Genomic DNA, 20,090 nt, shown 5'->3' with positions numbered 1-20,090 from the left:
CTTCAACCCCAGAGGTTTCCAAGCTGCACAGCAGTAATGACTTTATGCACTTCTTTACTTACAAGATTTATAATATCAGGGAGAAAATTATAACTATGAAACCATCTACTACAGTATCGCATCAGACAGTGCATTGTAGTCTCCCTGAGGAAAAAATCGCCAAACAGACTTCAACAAATGTCCTTTAAATGCTTTAATGCCGAAGGAGATCCCGAGCAGTTCTCAAAGAATCTCCCCCAAGAAGAAGCAAGGCCTGAGGATCTCAGACAATTCAATTGAGAATCCACCAGCAAACACAAATACAACAGTTTTTATAGAATAGGAGAATGGCAAAAATGACATGAAAAACTACTTAATTTCCCCACAATTTGATTGGTTCTTCATAGACAAGCCCTCTTGTTACTAGGTAACCACAAGTTTTCAAGTTTAGACATCTGTCTGGTTTCATTTCCCATATTTGTTATTTTTACATCCATCACACTAGTAATTTCCTACTACTTAACTCTGAAAAAACAAACAAACAGAGATTCTAATTATTGGACAAAAAACTTCCTCACGTAATAATCTAGAATAAGTCTGTCTAACACTTGATGGCTGCTATGTCAATGCTTCGTCATTGTTGGAACCTGGGTGTGCTCTTTGATACCAATCTTTCATTTGCAAGTCACATTTCTAGTATCTGTAAAACCGCATTCTTCCATCTTAAAAATATATCTAAATTACGTCATATGTTCTCAATGACAAATGCGGGAAAAGTATTATCAAATTCCAGCCAGTTGATAATACCTAGAATATCAAAATCAACTGCTGGCGGTAGATCCTTTTCCTATTTAGCACCAAAACTCTGGAACAGTCTTCCTAACATTGTCTGGGAAGCAGACACACACTGTCAGTTAAAATCTAGACTAAAAACACATCTCTTTGACTTAGCACACCCATAACACATTATAAACTTCTATAATTCAATGTTAGGCTGCATAGATTAGGTCAGCTGGAACCGGGAACACTCCCCATAAATCCTGATGTACTCGTTACATCATAAGAAGAATGGCGTCTACACTAATATTAGTCTCTCTGTTTATCTCGAGGTTTACCGCAGTCTGCTGGCTCCAGGCCGTATCCAGATCTGATGAAGGACCTGCGCCTGGACACGACAACAACGCAGTCCTGAAGTGTCAACTAGTCTCTCCTCTGTGAAGGCTTCCTTCCCTTCCTTTTACCTCTGTACAGATATAATGTTGTCAAATTAGTTCACATGGCTACTCGGAAGCGTTAAATAATTCTGCAAATGAGCGGGCCGAAGCGCATTAAGGGTTTTGTGTTAGAACGGTGTCGTGTAAGCAGCCCCTAATGATCTTTGCAATGGAAGTGAATCGATCAAAACTAACTTTAGCTGGACAATAACTTTATTCTAGAGCTGCTGTAAAGCCAAAAAATCTCTGTTACTTTAATTTCCTATTATCACTGTAAAGCTGCTTTGAAACAGTCCATATTGTAAAAAGCGCTATATAAATGAAGGTGACAGAAATGGAAAGAGGGATTTACCAGTCAGTCTCATCCTCCACACAAAAGCAGAGGGCTAATCAGCTTCCGCTCTCATCCGAGCTGAATCAGGACTCCATGGGAATCCCACGCTAGCTCTCCAAAAGCAGCCATCATCCCTCCATCTTCCATCTTTCTTCCACTCCACACTGCTTGTTGTCCTTCTGTAAAGCAGCTTCAGTCATTATCAGCCTCTGTAGATTTTCAAGCTCTTCCTTGATTCTTCTCCATTTGCTTTGTGTTTAAACATCAAGGTTGCGTTTTTTTTTCCTTTCAAGCTGATAAGTGAGAAACTTTGCGTGGCTTTGATATATTATAGATTATGATAGATTGTGATATTTAGGAATGATATTTAGGGATTACTCTCTGAGATTTAAAGGAGAATGGTATAATCTCTGAAACAAAACAGTTTGGCATACTGTACAAATGAAAGGATTCTTGAAGCACCATGAAAGAACCCTCTGGAGAACATCTAGGCACGCTTTAGAAGGTGTCTCAAATATAAAGGTTTGATTTTTGAACGGTACATTATTTCACGCTATATGTTAAAGTACTGCTTAGGCAGTAATTTAATCTCAACTTGTGTCTTAATTTTTTTCAAAATAAATCAAAGTTGGACTACGCCATGAACATCAGCCTTGAATTCAAATCATTACATCTCTCACAAAAGATATCCTCTCAGGCCAGCAAAAAGTTTCAATTTATTTACTACTTGAGAAAATGTTGAGATGTATGAGGGTTAAAACGTTTTTAAAGAACTCTAGGGTGAGATTAATGTAATGTTTCTGTTAGGTTATTTTTTTTTTCTCCCAGCATCTCCATGAAGATGTGATAATTATGTCAGGCACGAAATCCAAATGTTTCATTGACCTCAAACATGGCTTATCATTTGAAACATGCAAGTGGTATCCTAACACCACTTTATATGGCTGTTTGCTGTAACATTAATGTTAACCTAGATAAATGTACACTATTATTAGGTGCATATCCAAGTGTTCGTGCGGAGTGTGGAAGCTAAGTTAGAACCTTGCTTTTTGCATGACATGTTTAACTTAACATGCATTTCTCTCTATATGTGCATCCACTATACTGGCAAGATCAGAGTCAGCGTTGTTGTCACCTCTGTCTCAGAAAACACTAGTTTATTAATAAATTATTAAAATGTATAGATGTTTCTTTTTGTTACACATGGCCCATGCTAACCAGCCAAACCTTGATAAATCCTGGATGTCATTGTTTGCTTATATGTATTCATGTGTAAAATAAAACATGAATCAGAGTGAATCATCTGTGTGATATTATAAGAACATCAAGCTGGTTTGAACTTATGCCTCCAGCCAAGATGCTGCAGAGCTTATATTGCATTCTGTTGTATTACAGTCACTTTCACAATCACAGCCATTATTCAAATATAAGAATACGTGGCGTGATGTGCACCACAGGCACTCAATCAAAATATGTGTTGTTTCAACAATCAGCTTGCTTGCTACTGAAGAGTCTAATCTGGTTACACAGAATTCTGCAACATGTCAGATCCCTATCAAAATGTTTTGAGAAACTTATTTTCATGTCATTCCCCTCACCAAAGCTATGCTCATGTTAGAGTGTTAGAGGCAGTGACATTTGAATAAGTTCCCTTCCTCATTCAAAGACAATAGCTATTGCTTCATGAAAGGTGACCAAACAAATCCATAAATTCAATACTGTGATGAATCCGTAAGAATGCTTCAAAGAACTTGATAATGTTCGTCCATCTTTAAGTTGAAGTGGCTCACTGCAGCATATTGAAATATCTTAAAGCCTATGGACATTCATTTAAAAATTAATGCGCTGTGATGCAAGGTTGTGAACATAAGCCATATGAAACGCATACCATTTGGGAAAAGAACTGAGAGAAAACCAAAGCTTTACAAACTACAGACTCACTTTAACAAGCCAGCTAGTGAGTATGATATTCACAAAGCATGCATGCATAGAATTGGCAAATCAACAACGACTCTTAAGCACAAAAGACCGAGAATGAGATCAAATGATTCAGTCAGTCTTCACTACCTGATCCTCCCTATAGGTCGGGCAGACTTGTCTACAGTTGCTGTGCTTCTTGGAGAATTGAATTCTCCACAAAATGCAATACTCACACTTATATTGCAGTATTATCAAAGACAAGGTGTATAATCCATGCAAATGGACATTGAAAGGCATGTAGGTTGTTTTCCAACTGCCCACACTGGCCTTTTCAAATTGTACTTTTGGTAACTGTATGCTTGCATTAACAGCATGAGTGTTAGTGGCAGCTGTTTACCACTCAACGGTAACTGACAGGACAGGAAGATGCTAGCTTCGTTCTATTCATGCTTTGGATTTACTCCCAAAACTTCACACGGCACTTGCTTTTGTCGGTTGTTGATGTATTGTGTGCGTGTGTGTGTATAGAATGCTGTATAATTAGGCAGATATTGGATATTAAGTTGTGCATGCTCATTTACCCTACGTTTTAAAAATCGTAATATCTTTAAAAACAATTAGTGTTATTTCATTTAATTTATTTAATTGATTTTAATGTAATTTAATAAAACTGTTCAATGCAATCTTTAGTAGATCTCAAAATGAATATTATTTTTTCATACTGTACGTTATAATTTCGACATATTGGTCGATATATATTTGGCATATTTTAACTATCAGCATTGGCTGATCAGAGTCGATATATATATATATATATATATATATATATATATATATATATATATATATATATATATATATATATATATCTTCACTGCAATACAATCCTGTGGACTTCCTGTTGTTGAATGCGCATGCGTCGCGTCTGAACGCGTTGTTGTCTTTGGAGCTCCATTGATTTATAATTCTTGATTTTACTCTTTAAACTTACTTACAACAAACATTTTCTACTTTTCCTCACTGAGAAGCACTACTGCTCAAACCTCATAGTTACAACGCGGACTGTTGAGCAGACGTGTCTCAAGCCTGTTAGTGATCCAACGCTGGATACTCTTATAGGTTACTCCCGGGGATCACGGCTGAACGCGTCTTCTCAACACTCACTTACAAACATTTTTCACCTATCGTGCGTCTACTCTACACCCGTACCACTAAAAAGACGTATTATATCTAAGACGTTTGTCAGAAATTAGTATTAATTGATAGCATCACTGGTAGTGTCGTTGCTAACTTACTGTCCATCTGTTAAAATGGCGAATATATCAGATGTAAGTAGTCTACCTTTTGGTGCAGGTGAGGACACATTTGAGCTGCACGCGGTACAGTCTGAGCTGGAAGCTGTTGAGAAACAGATCCACGACCTTTTAGTGAGACAGGCCGAGCTGATAGACCGGCGTTTGGCTCTTGAAACATCACGCGCCGATGCTCACAAATCAGAGATTAATGTTACTAACCCGCTGACTCCGACCTCGTCTACTCCGTGCGTTACTCGGCATCGGTCCCAAGCGCCAAGGTCGCGATCAGCCATGGTCTCGTTCACTCCGGCTCCAACACGCCACCACGAAGCCTGGATATTTCCGCAGCGGAAGACGCGAGTCAAGTCTAGACCAAGACTCTCTCCGACCCTCCCGGTTTTCGAGTTATCCACACAAAACCGCTTCTCCCCTCTTCGCGAAACAGAACGCGATGCTGTGATCATCGGTGATTCCATTGTTCGGCACGTCCATGCTACATCAGGTAAAAATAAGGTGCACAGTCACTGCTTTCCTGGTGCTCGTGGTTCTGAAATCGCTGCTCACGTTCCCGATATTCTGAACGATAACGAGCGCGTCGGAACTTTGGTATTTCACGCGGGAGTGAACGACATCAGGCTGCGCCAGACGGAAGTTCTGAAGAAAGACTTCAGGAATCTGATCGATACGGTACGCAGCACATCGCCTGATATAACGATCATTGTGTCAGGACCGTTTCCCACGTACCGACTAGGACATGACAAGTTTAGTAGATTATTCGCACTAAATGAATGGTTAACGTCATGGTGCAATGAGCAGAAACTGCTCTTTGTAAATAATTGGAATCTGTTTTGGGAGCGTCCTAGGCTTTTCCGTGCTGATGGCTTACACCCAAACAGATTCGGATCGGATCTTCTGTCAGATAACATCTCCAAAATGTTAAATACCTTTTGACTAGTAACCAAAAGTCCAAATCATAGTCTCTGCTGCACCAAATTAACTGATATTAATACTAATGTAGAACATTGCATAGAAACTGTGTCTATTCCTCGTTTAGTGCGATCAAATAATAAATCTACTGCAGGATCTAGGAAAAATCTAATTGTTATTAAAACAGAAAATGTTGCTATTAGTAAACAAAAACAATTTCTAAAGCTAGGTCTTTTAAACATTAGATCACTCACACCTAAGGCAGTTATTGTAAATGAAATAGTCACAGATAATAGCATCGATGTACTTTGCCTTACTGAAACCTGGCTTAAACCAAATGATTATATCGGCCTAAATGAGTCTACTCCATCAGGATACTCCTATAAGCACGAGCCCCGTCTGATTGGTCGCGGCGGCGGTGTTGCAACTATCTATAGAGATTTTCTTAGTGTTACTCAGAAAACGGGTTATAAGTTTATTTCATTTGAAGTACTTGTACTAAATGTTACGCTCTTAGATGAAAGAAAAACATCCCTATTATCTCTAGCCTTGGCTACCGTATATAGACCGCCTGGGCCTTACGCTGATTTCCTAAAAGAATTTGCAAATTTTCTCTCAGATCTATTGGTCAATGTCGATAAAGTATTAATTGTTGGAGGTTTTAACATACACGTAGATAATCAAAATGATACGTTAGGGGCTGCGTTTATAGATTTATTAAACTCCTTTGGGGTTAAGCAAAACGTTACCGGACCAACTCATCGTCTTAATCATACACTCGATTTAATTATATCACGTGGAACCGATCCAACCGATATAGATATCATTCCGCAAAGTGACGATGTCACTGACCATTACATGGTAACTTGCATATTACATACCCCGGTAATATATCATGCTGCGCCACGTTATCGATTAGGCAGAACAATCCTTCCATCCACCATAGATAATTTTTCAAATTGCTCATCGGATATGTCTCAGCTGCTGCCTGAACCCAAACAAACAGATGAACTAGAGGAACTAACCATCACTATGAGCACCATTCTCTCTGGTACATTGGATACTGTTGCACCTATGAGACTAAAAAAGGTCAGAGAGAAAATTAAAGCACCATGGTACAACAATACTACACGTGTTCTAAAGAGAGAAACCTGTAATTTCAACCCAGTCTCACGGCAGTTCGTGACATAGTCACGAAATTTAATCTATTGATTCGTGTTCGTGGACACGATTTTCCCCATTTTTTCGTGTCACTCAGCACGACTTTCAATCTAATGTATTTCAATGGGACGTATTTTTCGTGCCTGCACCACGTTTTTCTTTCGAGAGCACAGTATTGTTTTTTTTCTCAATTGTTATTCATTTTGCAAACTTTAAGAGCTACATTACTCAATATTTAATCAATAGATTTTAATCCTCGTTTTTATTGCTTTATATTCGGTAGGCTACTCAACATTAATCTATTTATTCGTGTCCAAGGGCACAAATATCCTTATTTTTTTCGTGTCACTCAGCACGACATTCAATGTATTTCAATGGGACGTATTTTTCGTGCTTGCACGTCTTTCTTTCGAGAACACACTATTTTTTTTCTCAAATGTTTGGCTATTCCTTTTGCAAAATTTAAGGGCTACATTGCTCAACATTTAATCAGGAGATTTTAATCCTCGTTGTATTGTAGCCTATTCGGTAGGCTACTCAACACGAATTTATTCGTGTCCAAAGGCACGAATTTCATTTTTTTCGTGTCACTCAGCACGACTTTCAATCTAATGTATTTCAATGGGGCGTATTTTTCGTGCTTGCACCACGTTTTTCTTTCGAGAGTTGTTTTTTCTCAATTGGTATTCATTTTGCCAACTTTAAGGGCTACATTACACAACATTTAATCAGGAGATTTTAATCCTTGTTTTTATTGCTTTATATTCGGTATAGGCTACTCAACATGAATCTATTTATTAGTGTCCATGGGCTCAAATTTTCTTCTTTTTTTCGTGTCATTCAGCACGACTTTCAATCCAATGTATTTCAATGGGACGTATTTTTCGTGCCTGCACCACGTTTTTTTTTCGAGAGCACCGTATTGTTTTTTCTCAATTGTTATTAATTTTGCAGACTTTAAGGGCTACATTACACAACATTTAATCAGGTGATTTTAATCCTCGTTTTTATTGCTTTATATTCGGTATAGGCTACTCAACATGAATCTATTGATTCGTGTTCATAGGCACGAATTTCCTTCTTTTTTTCGTGTCACTCAGCACGACTTTCAATCTAATGTATTTCAATGGGACGTATTTTTCGTGCCTGCACCACGTTTTTTTTCGAGAGCACGGTAGGCTATTGTTTTTTCTCAATTGTTATTAATTTTGCAGACTTTAAGGGCTACATTACTCAACATTTAATCAGGTGATTTCAATCCTCGTTTTTATTACTTTATATTCGGTATAGGCTACTCAACACAAATTGATTCGTGTCCATGGGCACGAATTTCCTTCCTTTTTTCGTGTCACTCAGCACGACTTTCAATCTAATGTATTTCAATGGGACGTCTTTTTCGTGCCTGCACCACGTTTTTCTTTCGAAACACAGTATTGTTATTTTTATTTTTTTTTGTGATTCATTTAGAAAACTTTAGGGGCTACTTTGCCCATCATTTAATCAGGAGATTTTAATCCTTGTTTTATTGCTTTTTAAATTATAATCGGTAGGCTACTCAACATTGTAAACCATCGTCAGTGCTTCCTTACATTAAAAAAATATGTATATTATTCCTGAATGCGAGTGCAAAGTTGAGTTACGGCTATTGCTTCTAAATATTCCTGTTTCTTTGCTGAAAAATACCGGTTTTCCATCGGTTTGGCGTGTCAAATCTAACAGTAACTACATTTCCCACGAGCCTTATCGACCGTTACTATGGTGATGACGACAGATAAAACTGAGGACCCGCCACCGATTCTCTTTTAATGATATCCTCATCTTTTTTCAACACACACGCGAAAGTGTGCTTGATAATTCAACAATACTATGTGTTATGGCCATCAGTTTTATTTGTTTCCAGTATTACCCATGATCATCAGCTTCCGTTGCTATGGAGACGGAGCCAGCCCGCCCTGTAATTGGGTGATTTCTTCAGTGATTTCTCATTGCGCTCAAACCACTTTCCAGGTAAGTTGCTAGGCTCATTCGTACGTAACGATCACGTTTTGCTATAAATAATTGATGCATTTGCCATATTAGATTCACATGATTTACACGTTAGGGCAACGAATTAAAGCCCGTCCAAGGTTTGCTCATTATCAGAAAAAAATCCTGTGAAATTAGGCTTGCTAAATGGATAGCCAACTTCAACATGCTAACTCTAACGTTAGTTATCTAAAATATGTAATTTTCTCTCGATCATCGTGGTTCACCCACAGTGTCACTGTAATGTGTCAGTAATAACAATATTATCACTTGGTCTAAACTTATACTGCACATAACGCTGCCTTTTAATCTGGGATGTCGAACCCCAGGCACATGTTACGCGCGCGCGCCTTTAAAAAAAAATTACGCGCACAGGAAATAGGAGCAACGTGAATCTGTATTTATTTATTTTAAGTATTTATAAGAAAATGGGAATCACTCACTATTAGGGTCATTAATAGGGTACATAAACACTACATAATCAACATTTTCTGTTGTTCTCCATGCAGATCCTGTCAAACACATCACCTGTCCGAACCTATAGCCACACCTGATTTCAAAACCCAAAGGCACTTTTAAGAGCCAACCTCAATCTCTTCTTTATTTTCTATATCTCACATTCTCTCTGTTCTCAATATCTATATTTCTCTCTCCATCTATCTCACAGTCTTTATCTATTGCTCGTTCTTTTCTCTCTGTCTGTCTTTGTCTACTTGTCTCTTATCCATCTTTGTCTGTCTGTCTGTCTGTCTGTATCTGACTGTTATAATGCCGGGGGGGTCTACAAAAAAGAACTGCCCTTTTTGTCAGGGCATTTTATTTTGTGCACAAAAGGTCTGTTCACACTGTAAAAAGGAGCAACCTCAGAAGCAGCGCCTCAAGAAGAAGCTTCAGAGGTTTGATGAGAAGCGAGATGAATGGGTGGTTGGTCGTAAGAAAAACCACAACATTGCATCCATCAAGGATGAAGCCAATATCCTGGTACGTACAATTTCATACATGACATTAAACTTTCCAGATCATCTAGGAAGTACATTCAGTGGTACCATTTGTTATTAAGTGAGCATGCCAGCGCAAGGTCAGAAAGACAGTATTTTTTGCCAATATAGATAAAGTTAAATTATTTTTTTCTAATGATACTTTGTCCTCCCTGTGTCATCAGAACTAATTTAAAAGTACAATTTAACTATCAAATTTGAAGGTAGATGTAATTGTGATTTTTAGTTTTTATTTTAGTGGTAGGCTAATACCCTAAAGTAAACACATCTTCACCATAACACATCACAGACCTTAATGATCTACCAGAGCAAAATTTGAACACACAGCAAATATAATTGATACTCAGGAATTCTTGAGTTCATAACAAATACAGGCATGTATTGTGACAGAATTGCAATATAATAATCAAACTTTCTTATCGAGTGGATGAGAAATAACAAATGAACTGCATTCATACTGTACTACTCAAAACAACAATGTGCACGTGTCAACTGTAAATATGTGCAGCATTCACCCATTTGGTCATGTTATCACTAAGGTTCTGCCTTTTTAAAATAAATCTTTAGATTGTCATTGTCCAGTTGCACAATGGCTACATAATCTTATCAACGTAGGTGCAAAACCCAAGCTCCTAATATTACAAAAAGTTATATTTTAACCTTATTTTCTATATATATTTGTTTTTTTTGCTTCTACTGTATGAGCCTTCCTGTTTGCACATACTTGGTTTTACAAAAGCAAAACTCACTATTAGGTTAAAAATCCTGAATGGCAGTAACCTGGATGCTGTCATTAATAATGTTATATTTTCTTAATAATTAATATTCCTAGTTATTTTTTATGTTGTTTTTCTATTTCATTAAACAGCAAAAATACACAATGTTGTCATTGCAGCTTGAGAAACTCCATGCCATTGGATACAAGCCAGTTCTGCTTCTTGGAAAGGAGAACAAAAAAAAAGAAATGAAGTGTGAAATATTAACCCCTCGCTGCACCCTCTCCGCCTATGCCCAGGACTACCTTCAGAAGATAGGTTCATTTTATGAATACCTTTGTGAAGGTGAGATGCATGCACTGTATCTTAAAGTCACAGTTCACAATTTGTGTTGAGAGCGCAAAAGATTTTATTATCTTAAAGGAGATTTAACATTGAGCTTAATTTTTTGTAAATCACAAAAATCTGGACATACTAATTGAACACATGAAATTCGCAAAGACACGTTTTGGTTACTGGGTCAATGAATTAAATGATAATATATATATATATATATATATATATATATATATATATATATATATATATATATATATATATATATATATATATATATATATATATATATATATATATATATATATATATATATATTCAATAAAACAATATCAAGGACGGCGCTAAAATGTAGAGCATTACCAGAAATAACACAAAGAAAAAGAAAACAATCAAATGTTGGCTGGATACACCAAAAACTTACACTGCTACTAACTTTGAGGCATAACCCAGACTGTAAACAAACATTATACTTGTCATTTTTTGAATAGATATTATGAGCAGTTTGGGTTTTATTTTCCCGACTTAAAGATATATTGTATTGGTTATAGTCATTGGAAATCAATCAAATATATTGCAGATATCTAATACATCCAGTTGACACTCAATAGTTCTCCTGCAATCAAAAGTGCCTTCAAATCTGGTTGGGCAAAATTTGGACTAGGCCTATATGATTCAAACAGATTAAAACTTAAAACAGGTACAGATCAAGCTTATGGTTAACCTCTATGTTTTAAATAAGCAAAACACAACACTTGTTTAACTTGCACAGGTTGGACCCAGGATTCCAGTGGCAATGATGATCAGCTGATTACGCTGCATCTCACACCCTGTGACCCATTGGAGAACAAGCAACCGGAAGAAGGTGAGCAGGCGAGCCCCGTGGAGGGGCAGGTGGATCAGGCGAGCCCCGTGGAGGGGCAGGTGGAGCAGGCGAGCCCCGTGGAGGGGCAGGTGGAGCAGGCGAGCCCCGTGGAGGGGCAGGTGGAGCAGGCGAGCCCCGTGGAGGGGCAGGTGGAGCAGGCGAGCCCCGTGGAGGGGCAGGTGGAGCAGGCGAGCCCCGTGGAGGGGCAGGTGGAGCAGGCGAGCCCCGTGGAGGGGCAGGTGGAGCAGGCGAGCCCCGTGGAGGGGCAGGTGGAGCAGACGAGCCCCGTGGAGGGGCAGGTGGAGCAGACGAGCCCTGTGGAGGGGCAGGTGGAGCAGACGAGCCCTGTGGAGGGGCAGGTGGAGCAGACGAGCCCTGTGGAGGGGCAGGTGGAGCAGACGAGCCCTGTGGAGCAGACGAGCCCTGTGGAGGGGCAGGTGGAGCAGACGAGCCCTGTGGAGGGGCAGGTGGAGCAGACGAGCCCAATGGAGGGGCAAGGTAATTAGAACAAATTTAAAGAGTTACAGTTTATATTTGTAAAGGCCTAAAGTGTTTGACCAATGGGTTACCTTGAATTTACTTGACTTCCAGTTTATTTCCCCCATAGAGCTTGATGCAGGTTAGGGCTCTTTTCAGCATCGACATTGCAATGTGTGCATGTGAAATAGTCACAATGCAGGATGCATGATGTCAAGTAGGGGAAATGAACTCAAACACACCATGCTATAACTTTTTTGCTGGTTGATAAATTAAAACTCACAAGGTTCTCATTTTCCATGGATAATCTGCTAGAAAAGTTGATCTGATATTACATAATTAGATGGTCTATCCGATTCTGTACTAGGGCTTTTGGAAGGAATTTTGTGAGTCTATTATAAATCTAAAAGTAAAAAAAAATGCTACTAATCGAATGCTGAAATTACTTGGCCAAAATTAAAGATTAAAGATATTAGGATAATTTGAATATTCAAAATAATTGGGAATGTCAGTGTCCCATGCACACTAAACTTGAAGGCAACATATCTCAATTTATCAGATTGCTATGAAATTTGATGAGCACATTTCATGCTCACAACCACACCACCATTTTCCCACCCCTTGCGTTCCTTGATCAAGTCAGCGAAGGATCAGCTCTTGTTGAAACAAATTAGGATTATCACAAACAGGATGGACATAAGCGAGAAAGTGAAACACGTGGAGTAAATGGAGCAACCTTAATTCAATCGCAATAAGACTACATGTACTTTACACCTATTAATACATGTACTGCCACACTTGTGCGACGTTGTGGTCTTTCAGTATTTTAAATAATAAGTTAAAGATTTATTTGGTATATGAGTAATTTTCTTTCTCCAAACCCATTGCTGTCTTCACAGGGTCAGCCAGGGGCACAGTTGCAAGTCGCAAAAAGAAAAAGTCAGGTATGTAAATAATGTTTGTTGGGTAATTATTGGTGGTTCTGATAACTGTTACCATAGCTCATTAGTCAAGCAGATTCTCTTAAAGGGTTAGTTCACCCAAAAATGAAAATTCTGTCAGTAATTACTCTCCCTCATGTTGTTCCAACATTCATGTTTACCTCGAAGCTAATACTCCCGCTAGCATACAATAGCCACATTAGCAGTTAGCTGCTGTTTGTTACACACAGTAGAGCAATAAAAACACAGTCTTAAGGCCCGTTCACACCAAGGATGATAACTATAAAGATAACGATAAAGATATAATTCTAAAAATCGTTCTCCATATTAAAGAATAACAGAGTTCACACCACAACTATAACGATAAAGATATGAGGAACGATATCATAGGGATCACTTTCAGAACGATTTTTTTCCAGCTGTCGAACGATAAAACACTGACAGCCAATCAGAATCCATTCTAATTTAAAGGTCTCGCGCATTTAAAATGGATCTGGATCATCCGGGCGCGCGCGTGCTTAGAATAAAAAGTCCGTTATCGGTCGCTGGTGTGGACACATATATAGTTATCTTTATCGTTATCTTTATAGTTATCGTGCTTGGTGTGAACGGGCCTTTACCGTTTCAATTGCAGGCAAGTCTCTGATTGTTGAAAATGGCCCCTTTTTCCCGAGCTTCGATGCCAACTTCGCCTGATATTGCCCCAAATTTGTGAAGGATTCCGGCGTAAAATGTTTAGTTAGCACAGACACCAAACGTTAAGCCAGTGGGAAGGGTTGTAGGAACCGCGTCATTAAAAATGAATTTAATCCACTGGTCCCTGATAGCTAGGTCCGTTCTTGGTAGAGAAAACACATTTACATGTTGATTCTGGCAGTCAACAACAGAGCAACTCACGTGTGCACTACGTTTCTGCATCTTTCGCGACTGAATTGAATATGAGGGGGTAAGGGGCAGGGCAGGCTTCCCGCGGCATAGGTCTGCGGTGTCCATATATGGTATATCCTGCCCCGTCATGACGTCAAGTCGGGGCTGAAATTAAAATCTCGTATTTGAGTGCGCGTGCACGCTTGCTGGTTGATGAATCCTGGGGTAAACAAACGCTTCACTTTTAAATATCGGCTTCCCGGCCAGTGTATAATCGTTAGGCAATCATAACATACATTGATTCTCGTGGAAAAGTGAAAATTACAGGTTATGACTCCTTTAAGATTGAGCAACTGGAGTCACTTGGACTATATTAACAATCTCTTTAATACATTTTCTGGGCCAGCAAGTTTCAATCCCTTAGTAGCCTATGGAAATGTGATCCAGCTCTCAGATTTAATCAAAAATATCTTAATTTGTGATCCGAAGATGAACGAAGGTCTTACGGGGTTGGAAGAACAACATGAGGGTGAGTAATTACTGACAGAATTTTCATATTTGGGTGAACTAACCCTTTAAGTAAATAAATGAATTACGCAAATAGAATTTAAAGGGGACCTATTATGCTAATTTCCAGTTCTATATTTTTGTTCTGATAGTCCACTAGAGTAGCTTTGCATTATCCTTAAAAAAAAATCCTTATTTATCTTGAACTGGTCCTTTATGCAGACCCTGTCTGAAACGAGTCGTTTTAGATGGAGTATTCTATAAGCCTACTATGATTACTATTCTAATGAGCCTCAGCCTGCATGTCATGTAAAATGTGGAGCCAAATATAAACAGCGTGTTTGCAGACACATTAACTGAAATAGAGGATGGTCTTTTTCCATATTTCAGGGGTCTCTACTCTCTAGACACACCAGGGAGTCAGGGACACATATTTATGTTGAAAAGACATTACAAAGTGCATTTTGTCTAATTAATGTAAATGTGTTTTTTTGTTTTTTGTTTTTTCTCACAGGGGGACCAAGGCATATGCCGGAAAGGAAAAGGTCACAAAAGAGTAAGTGCATTGCATGTAAATGCAATGATTGATACTTTGCTATACATTGCAACTTTTACCCCGGTTTATTTGCTATAGTTCCATTGCTTTTTTTTAACTACTTAAAACAGACAATTAGTCAAAATTTTATTTATTTATTTAATCATTTAGCAAAAGCTTTTATCCAAAGCGACTTAGCGACCCGCAACAGGGCAACAATATGTAAATGTCTTGACCAGTCCAGCTAGTCCAGCGTAGCACACATAACCATGATTATTCATAATAGATATAGAATAGTAATAATAATAATAATAATAATAATAGTAGTACATAATAGTAATAGTGAGATTAGTACAATTGACAACCTATAAAATCCAACAGGCTTAATTAGTCTAATTTGACCAAAATGCATTGTAGTAGTAGAAGCAGCAGCAGTGGAGTATTCTCAGTTGTGAGCTGTGGCTTAGCAGTAGTATGGTTATTCAAGCAAGCATACCACATTGGAAATTAGTGATTTGGTTCCATGGTACATGTTTTGATTAGTGATAAACATCACTTGTTGTCATCCTTGCAAGTCTGCTCCCTACTTAAAGGGATACTCCACTTTTTTTGGAAATAGGCTCATTTTACAACTCCCCCATAGTTGTACAGTCAAAATACAGTAATATGTAGCAGCGCCTGAAAATGGTCGACCCTAGTCTACCGAGCTGGGGACTATTTTCAGGCGCTGCGTCATATCATTACGTCTGCTGGACTCATGGTACGGCAGCAAAGTTTCTTGATTATTACGCAGGAATGAGAGTATAGTTCCTAGCCATATCAGCCTAGAAAATCACAAAGTGATTCATAGTTGTAAGTCTTCATAGTTGTGTTTATTTTGTTCCTAAACTAACTAATAAGTATTTGAAACGTGTTTTTGTTCACAGATTGCTCCTACCACACTCGCCTAGAGGCTTTCCCCATCAGGAGTGTAGTAAGAGAAAGAGTGAGAAAGGTTAGACAGTCATAAAGGAACTGCAGAGTGTAGGCAGTATGCAGAGTGCAATATAGGATTTAGAAACTTCCTTGTGAGTTGGCAAATACATATTACAGTATACATACCATAATTGTTAGGTAGATGCTTTTTATGTGTTTGGTCTTTTTTGAATTACAGTTTAGAAAGGAGTGTCTACTGAAAATAATGACCCATTGTATCAATGAAACTCAGTGCCTATAACCAGACATAATAGCCTTATGCTAAGAATGGAATTATTTATTTATTTTTCTTGATAGGGCAAAGCAGAAATGTTGGTTGACTGGGAGCCCTGTCCAGTATGGTAAGTATTTCTCTGTTCTTCTGCTTTATGAATTAGAGATAGGGGGGTTGGCTACAATACTTTTTCTATTAATCCGTTCTGTTTCAGATTAAACAAGCATTATAACAAGTGTAAAGCACACATCATTACAGAACTATAACAGTTTCATTTTCCATCTATGAAGGACCACCACCATTAATGCATGCATGAAGGTGGTGGTCCTTCATAGATGGAAAATTAAACTGTTATTCCCTAAAAATTCCCTTCTGTTTTTAGTGGTGAGCAGTGGGCCCAGTCCTGGCAGCCAAAGGATTCTCTCCGAAATAATGAAAATAAATAAAATGTATGTTTTGAACTCCATTTTGGTTTCAGCGTATTTATTCAATTGTTTCTGTTTTGCATTTGAAGTCGTATCTCATCTTTCTGTAGTAATGAAAAGGTGAAAATCTCCAAGAATGTGACCTGGAGTTTAATCTCGAGAGGGCTGTACTAGAAATGTACTTAATCCAACTGAATTTTCTTCTTCAGATGTTATTCAAAAGCATGTTTTCATATTTCATGATTATACATTGCACTTTTATTTTATTACAGTTGACGCGTAACTTGATTTCATGTTCTGTTGTCTGTGCTTTTCAAAGTTCACTTAACCTCACTGTGCACTGTTAAGAAATACAGCCTTATGGCTTGTTTGACATGAAGCTTAAATATGAAGTTCAACAAATAAGACTGACCTTCTTTATACTCACTCATTACTTTATATCTTTTACATTCTCTCTCACTCTCTTCTACTCCAAACTCATCAGCTGACTGGGCGTTTTACGTCTTAAACCAAATGTATTTTCTTCTCAACCCTCTTGAGCCAATCGTGTCATAGGTCCCTCCGCTGTGCTCATCAGGAGAAGAGCTCCACATTCATCCAGATCTCAGCATTGCTACTCACCCCTTCACCACCACCAGTGTCGGCTCCATGTAGGGGATATCCCTCTTCATATCATGCATTTCTCTACAGTACACCTTTAAAAGAACGATGTTTCGATGTGTTCCAATTGCCAAAGACTATATAGTTTCTACTTGTCATGCACCTTGTCAATAAATTTGTTTGATCACCCTTTAAGCCTCTTGTGAGTAATAAAGCAATACATAAGCATTTGGTGTATTTTCACTTATATTTTTGTGAAAGACCACAAATACACTATGATAACACTTGCAAAAGATGATAATTTTTGTTTTTACTTTTCCATACATCAAATTCAAAACAATATGATGATGTGGTTGAGACAAAAGAAACAACCTTCATTGAGTATATTTATATGTGGAATTTGTTTAACTTTACAAGTGGATTCTTTTTAAATGAAAATGTAGCCTATATATAATTTAATCAGGGCCTTCAAGTTTTATAAAAAAATTGGAGTGAGGTTACATTTGTTTGGGGAGGAGCCCCTCAAATATTTGAAACAGTGACCCCTCGGCCCCAAGTTTTTGCTTGCAGTTCAGTTTTATCTATTGTTCATAATTGACCAGCACAAACAAATGATAACAATTGGTAAATCTGATGAAAAAAACATGCATATTTAATCCAAATAAAATAAATGGTTTTATATATTTCAAAAGATAAAGCATAGAACTGTGCGGAGCCGCTTGTTGGCTGAAGTACCAGTTCCATCTGTCACACTTTGATCTCTCTCACACACGTGATCTCTCTCTCTCTCTCTCTCTCTCTCTCTCTCTCTCTCTCTCTCTCTCTCTCTCTCTCTCTCTCTCACACACACACACACACACACACACTGATTTAATTATAAAGATACATGGATCACCATGATTTTAGCTTCTAGAATAGAACAGTTTTTGTCACTAGTTAAAAGACAAATATTGATTTATTGTGAAGGTCTTGATCTGGACAGTATATCGCACATTTTGTCTCCTAATGCTGACATATTTATACACAGCAGTTTATTACATTCATCAGGGCAGGGGGCAAAACAAACACGTGGAGGCCATAATTAAATAATAATAATAAAAAATTAAAGGTCGCTCTTTGAAGGACTAAACTCCCGCCGACAAACTCGAATTCATTTCTACTGTAGGCTACAGCCTATACCAGCTAAAACCACAGATGTTAAATCCTGGCGATTTTGTTTCACCCTGATCATCTAAATGCAGCATAATGTATGTTTTGGCTGTATAATGTATGTTTCTTGATATATATAATAGTAAAGACACATTTTTATAACCCTGGTCGGGAAACCAGAAGAACTACAAGTATGGTGGCTGATTTGTACACTTTGTAAGAAGTTCTATGGCGCGTCTCTTGTGGGAATTGTAGTTTATAAATAGCGTACATTGGAGATGGCCCTGATGGTTGTCCTACAACTACAATATCAGTTAAATATACTTAATGACCTGAGATCCTAGCGATTTTTTTTTATTTTGATCATTACTATCACTATATACACAAACTGTAGTTTTTTTAGGAGCCATGTAGAATCTCAAAAACAAACACACTCTACAATACACACTGGTGAGATAGGCTACATGCAAACCAATACTACAAAAACTAATGCGGTAATACGCAAGCGATGTTGGTTGTGGTTCTCTCCTTCAAAAACGTTTTCACATGATGAACACAACAAAAATTCAAAAATTCAAAAATTCAAACACAACAAAATTTTTTTTTTTTCATTCCTTAATACAAAACAATACACCAAATAACACCAATAAAGATGATTCTGCTCCAGCATCCCATCTTTGGTCCTAACCAGTCATTGGGGGTAAAATCCCCTGGGACGCATGAAATGAAATGTGCAGGCAGACTTCTTCCAATCCATCGTGTCCTACAAAATTAGAAGCACTGATAATGCATCCTTTTTATAAAATGGAAGCATATATCTGTATGTGAGGCAATTTGATGCATTTCTTTTCATTAAAGTAGTATAGTGCAACAGCCACCATACATGTACAGTATGTGTAGTCACAGCACAGAGTACAGCACTCAAAAGTTACAGTAGAGAGCAGTCTGACCCCTACTGTACCTTTTTTCCTCCCTGAAGTTTCTGATACAGTTTTTCTTGATTGTTTACACACATTTTCTGAAAGCATGCCTCATATTCTCAGAACTCTACACACAAATCAAAAAACACACACACAATGGGCAAAACCCCTCAATTCTCCTGCAAAATGAAACTTTACATTCAAAACAATGTTATTTCTTCTCAAAATGGTATTTTGTTTTCAAATGACACACACAAACCATCATATGAATAGACATTTATAAGAACCAGTTGAACACTGATGTGTTCAGTGTAAAACACTATGATGAATGGAAAACACTTCTTCTCCATCCATCATAATGACTTAGGTATTTTCTTGTTCAGTGTTACACTTACTACAGACAGTACATACATAAATGTTGTAAAATATCTGAGAATATTGTTTTTATACTCAGAACACACAAATACACGGTAACAAATACATTTTATTGTTCCCACAAAAACAATGTACACAGTGTACATCCCAACCAATTAAAAAGTTGTACATAGAGTTGTCTACATACAAAACAACAGAAGAATTGCCTGTGTACATTTACAGTAAAAAATGTTGGCATCCATTGCCCCATTGAAGAGCTGACCTGTTGCTCTTTTATGCTAAAGCTCTGATTGTTAATTGTAAAACTGTGTGACGGGTGTTTGCCCATATGAAGA

General features: G+C 37.8%; 1 protein-coding gene across 4 annotated transcripts; it reads left to right on the top strand.

Annotated features, from left to right (window-relative positions):
• The first annotated feature begins 6,857 nt into the window (after positions 1-6,857).
• Positions 6,858-17,493, top strand: LOC308697456 (uncharacterized protein). 4 transcript variants are annotated; one of them, XM_081376709.1, is made up of 7 exons: positions 6,858-9,836; positions 10,749-10,914; positions 11,678-12,268; positions 13,147-13,191; positions 15,077-15,118; positions 16,370-16,413; positions 16,669-16,714. In XM_081376709.1, the coding sequence occupies exons 1-6, from the start codon at positions 9,624-9,626 to the stop codon at positions 16,390-16,392; spliced, it is 1,080 nt and encodes a 359-aa protein (XP_081232835.1). In that variant the 5' UTR covers positions 6,858-9,623; the 3' UTR covers positions 16,393-16,413; positions 16,669-16,714. The 4 variants fall into 4 exon arrangements, 3 of the variants coding, with proteins under 3 accessions (XP_081232835.1, XP_081232834.1, XP_081232833.1); XR_014030944.1 differs by having other exon boundaries at positions 15,077-16,413; positions 16,669-17,493; XM_081376708.1 differs by lacking the exon at positions 16,669-16,714 and having other exon boundaries at positions 16,370-16,576.
• Positions 17,494-20,090: the final 2,597 nt, after the last annotated feature.

The sequence above is a fragment of the Scardinius erythrophthalmus genome (assembly GCF_964197995.2).
Source record: "Scardinius erythrophthalmus genome assembly, chromosome: 10".
Classification (NCBI taxonomy): Eukaryota; Metazoa; Chordata; class Actinopteri; order Cypriniformes; family Leuciscidae; genus Scardinius; species Scardinius erythrophthalmus.
The sequence above is the reverse complement of the archived record's forward strand: the minus strand, read 5'-3'. Positions and strand labels throughout refer to the sequence as shown.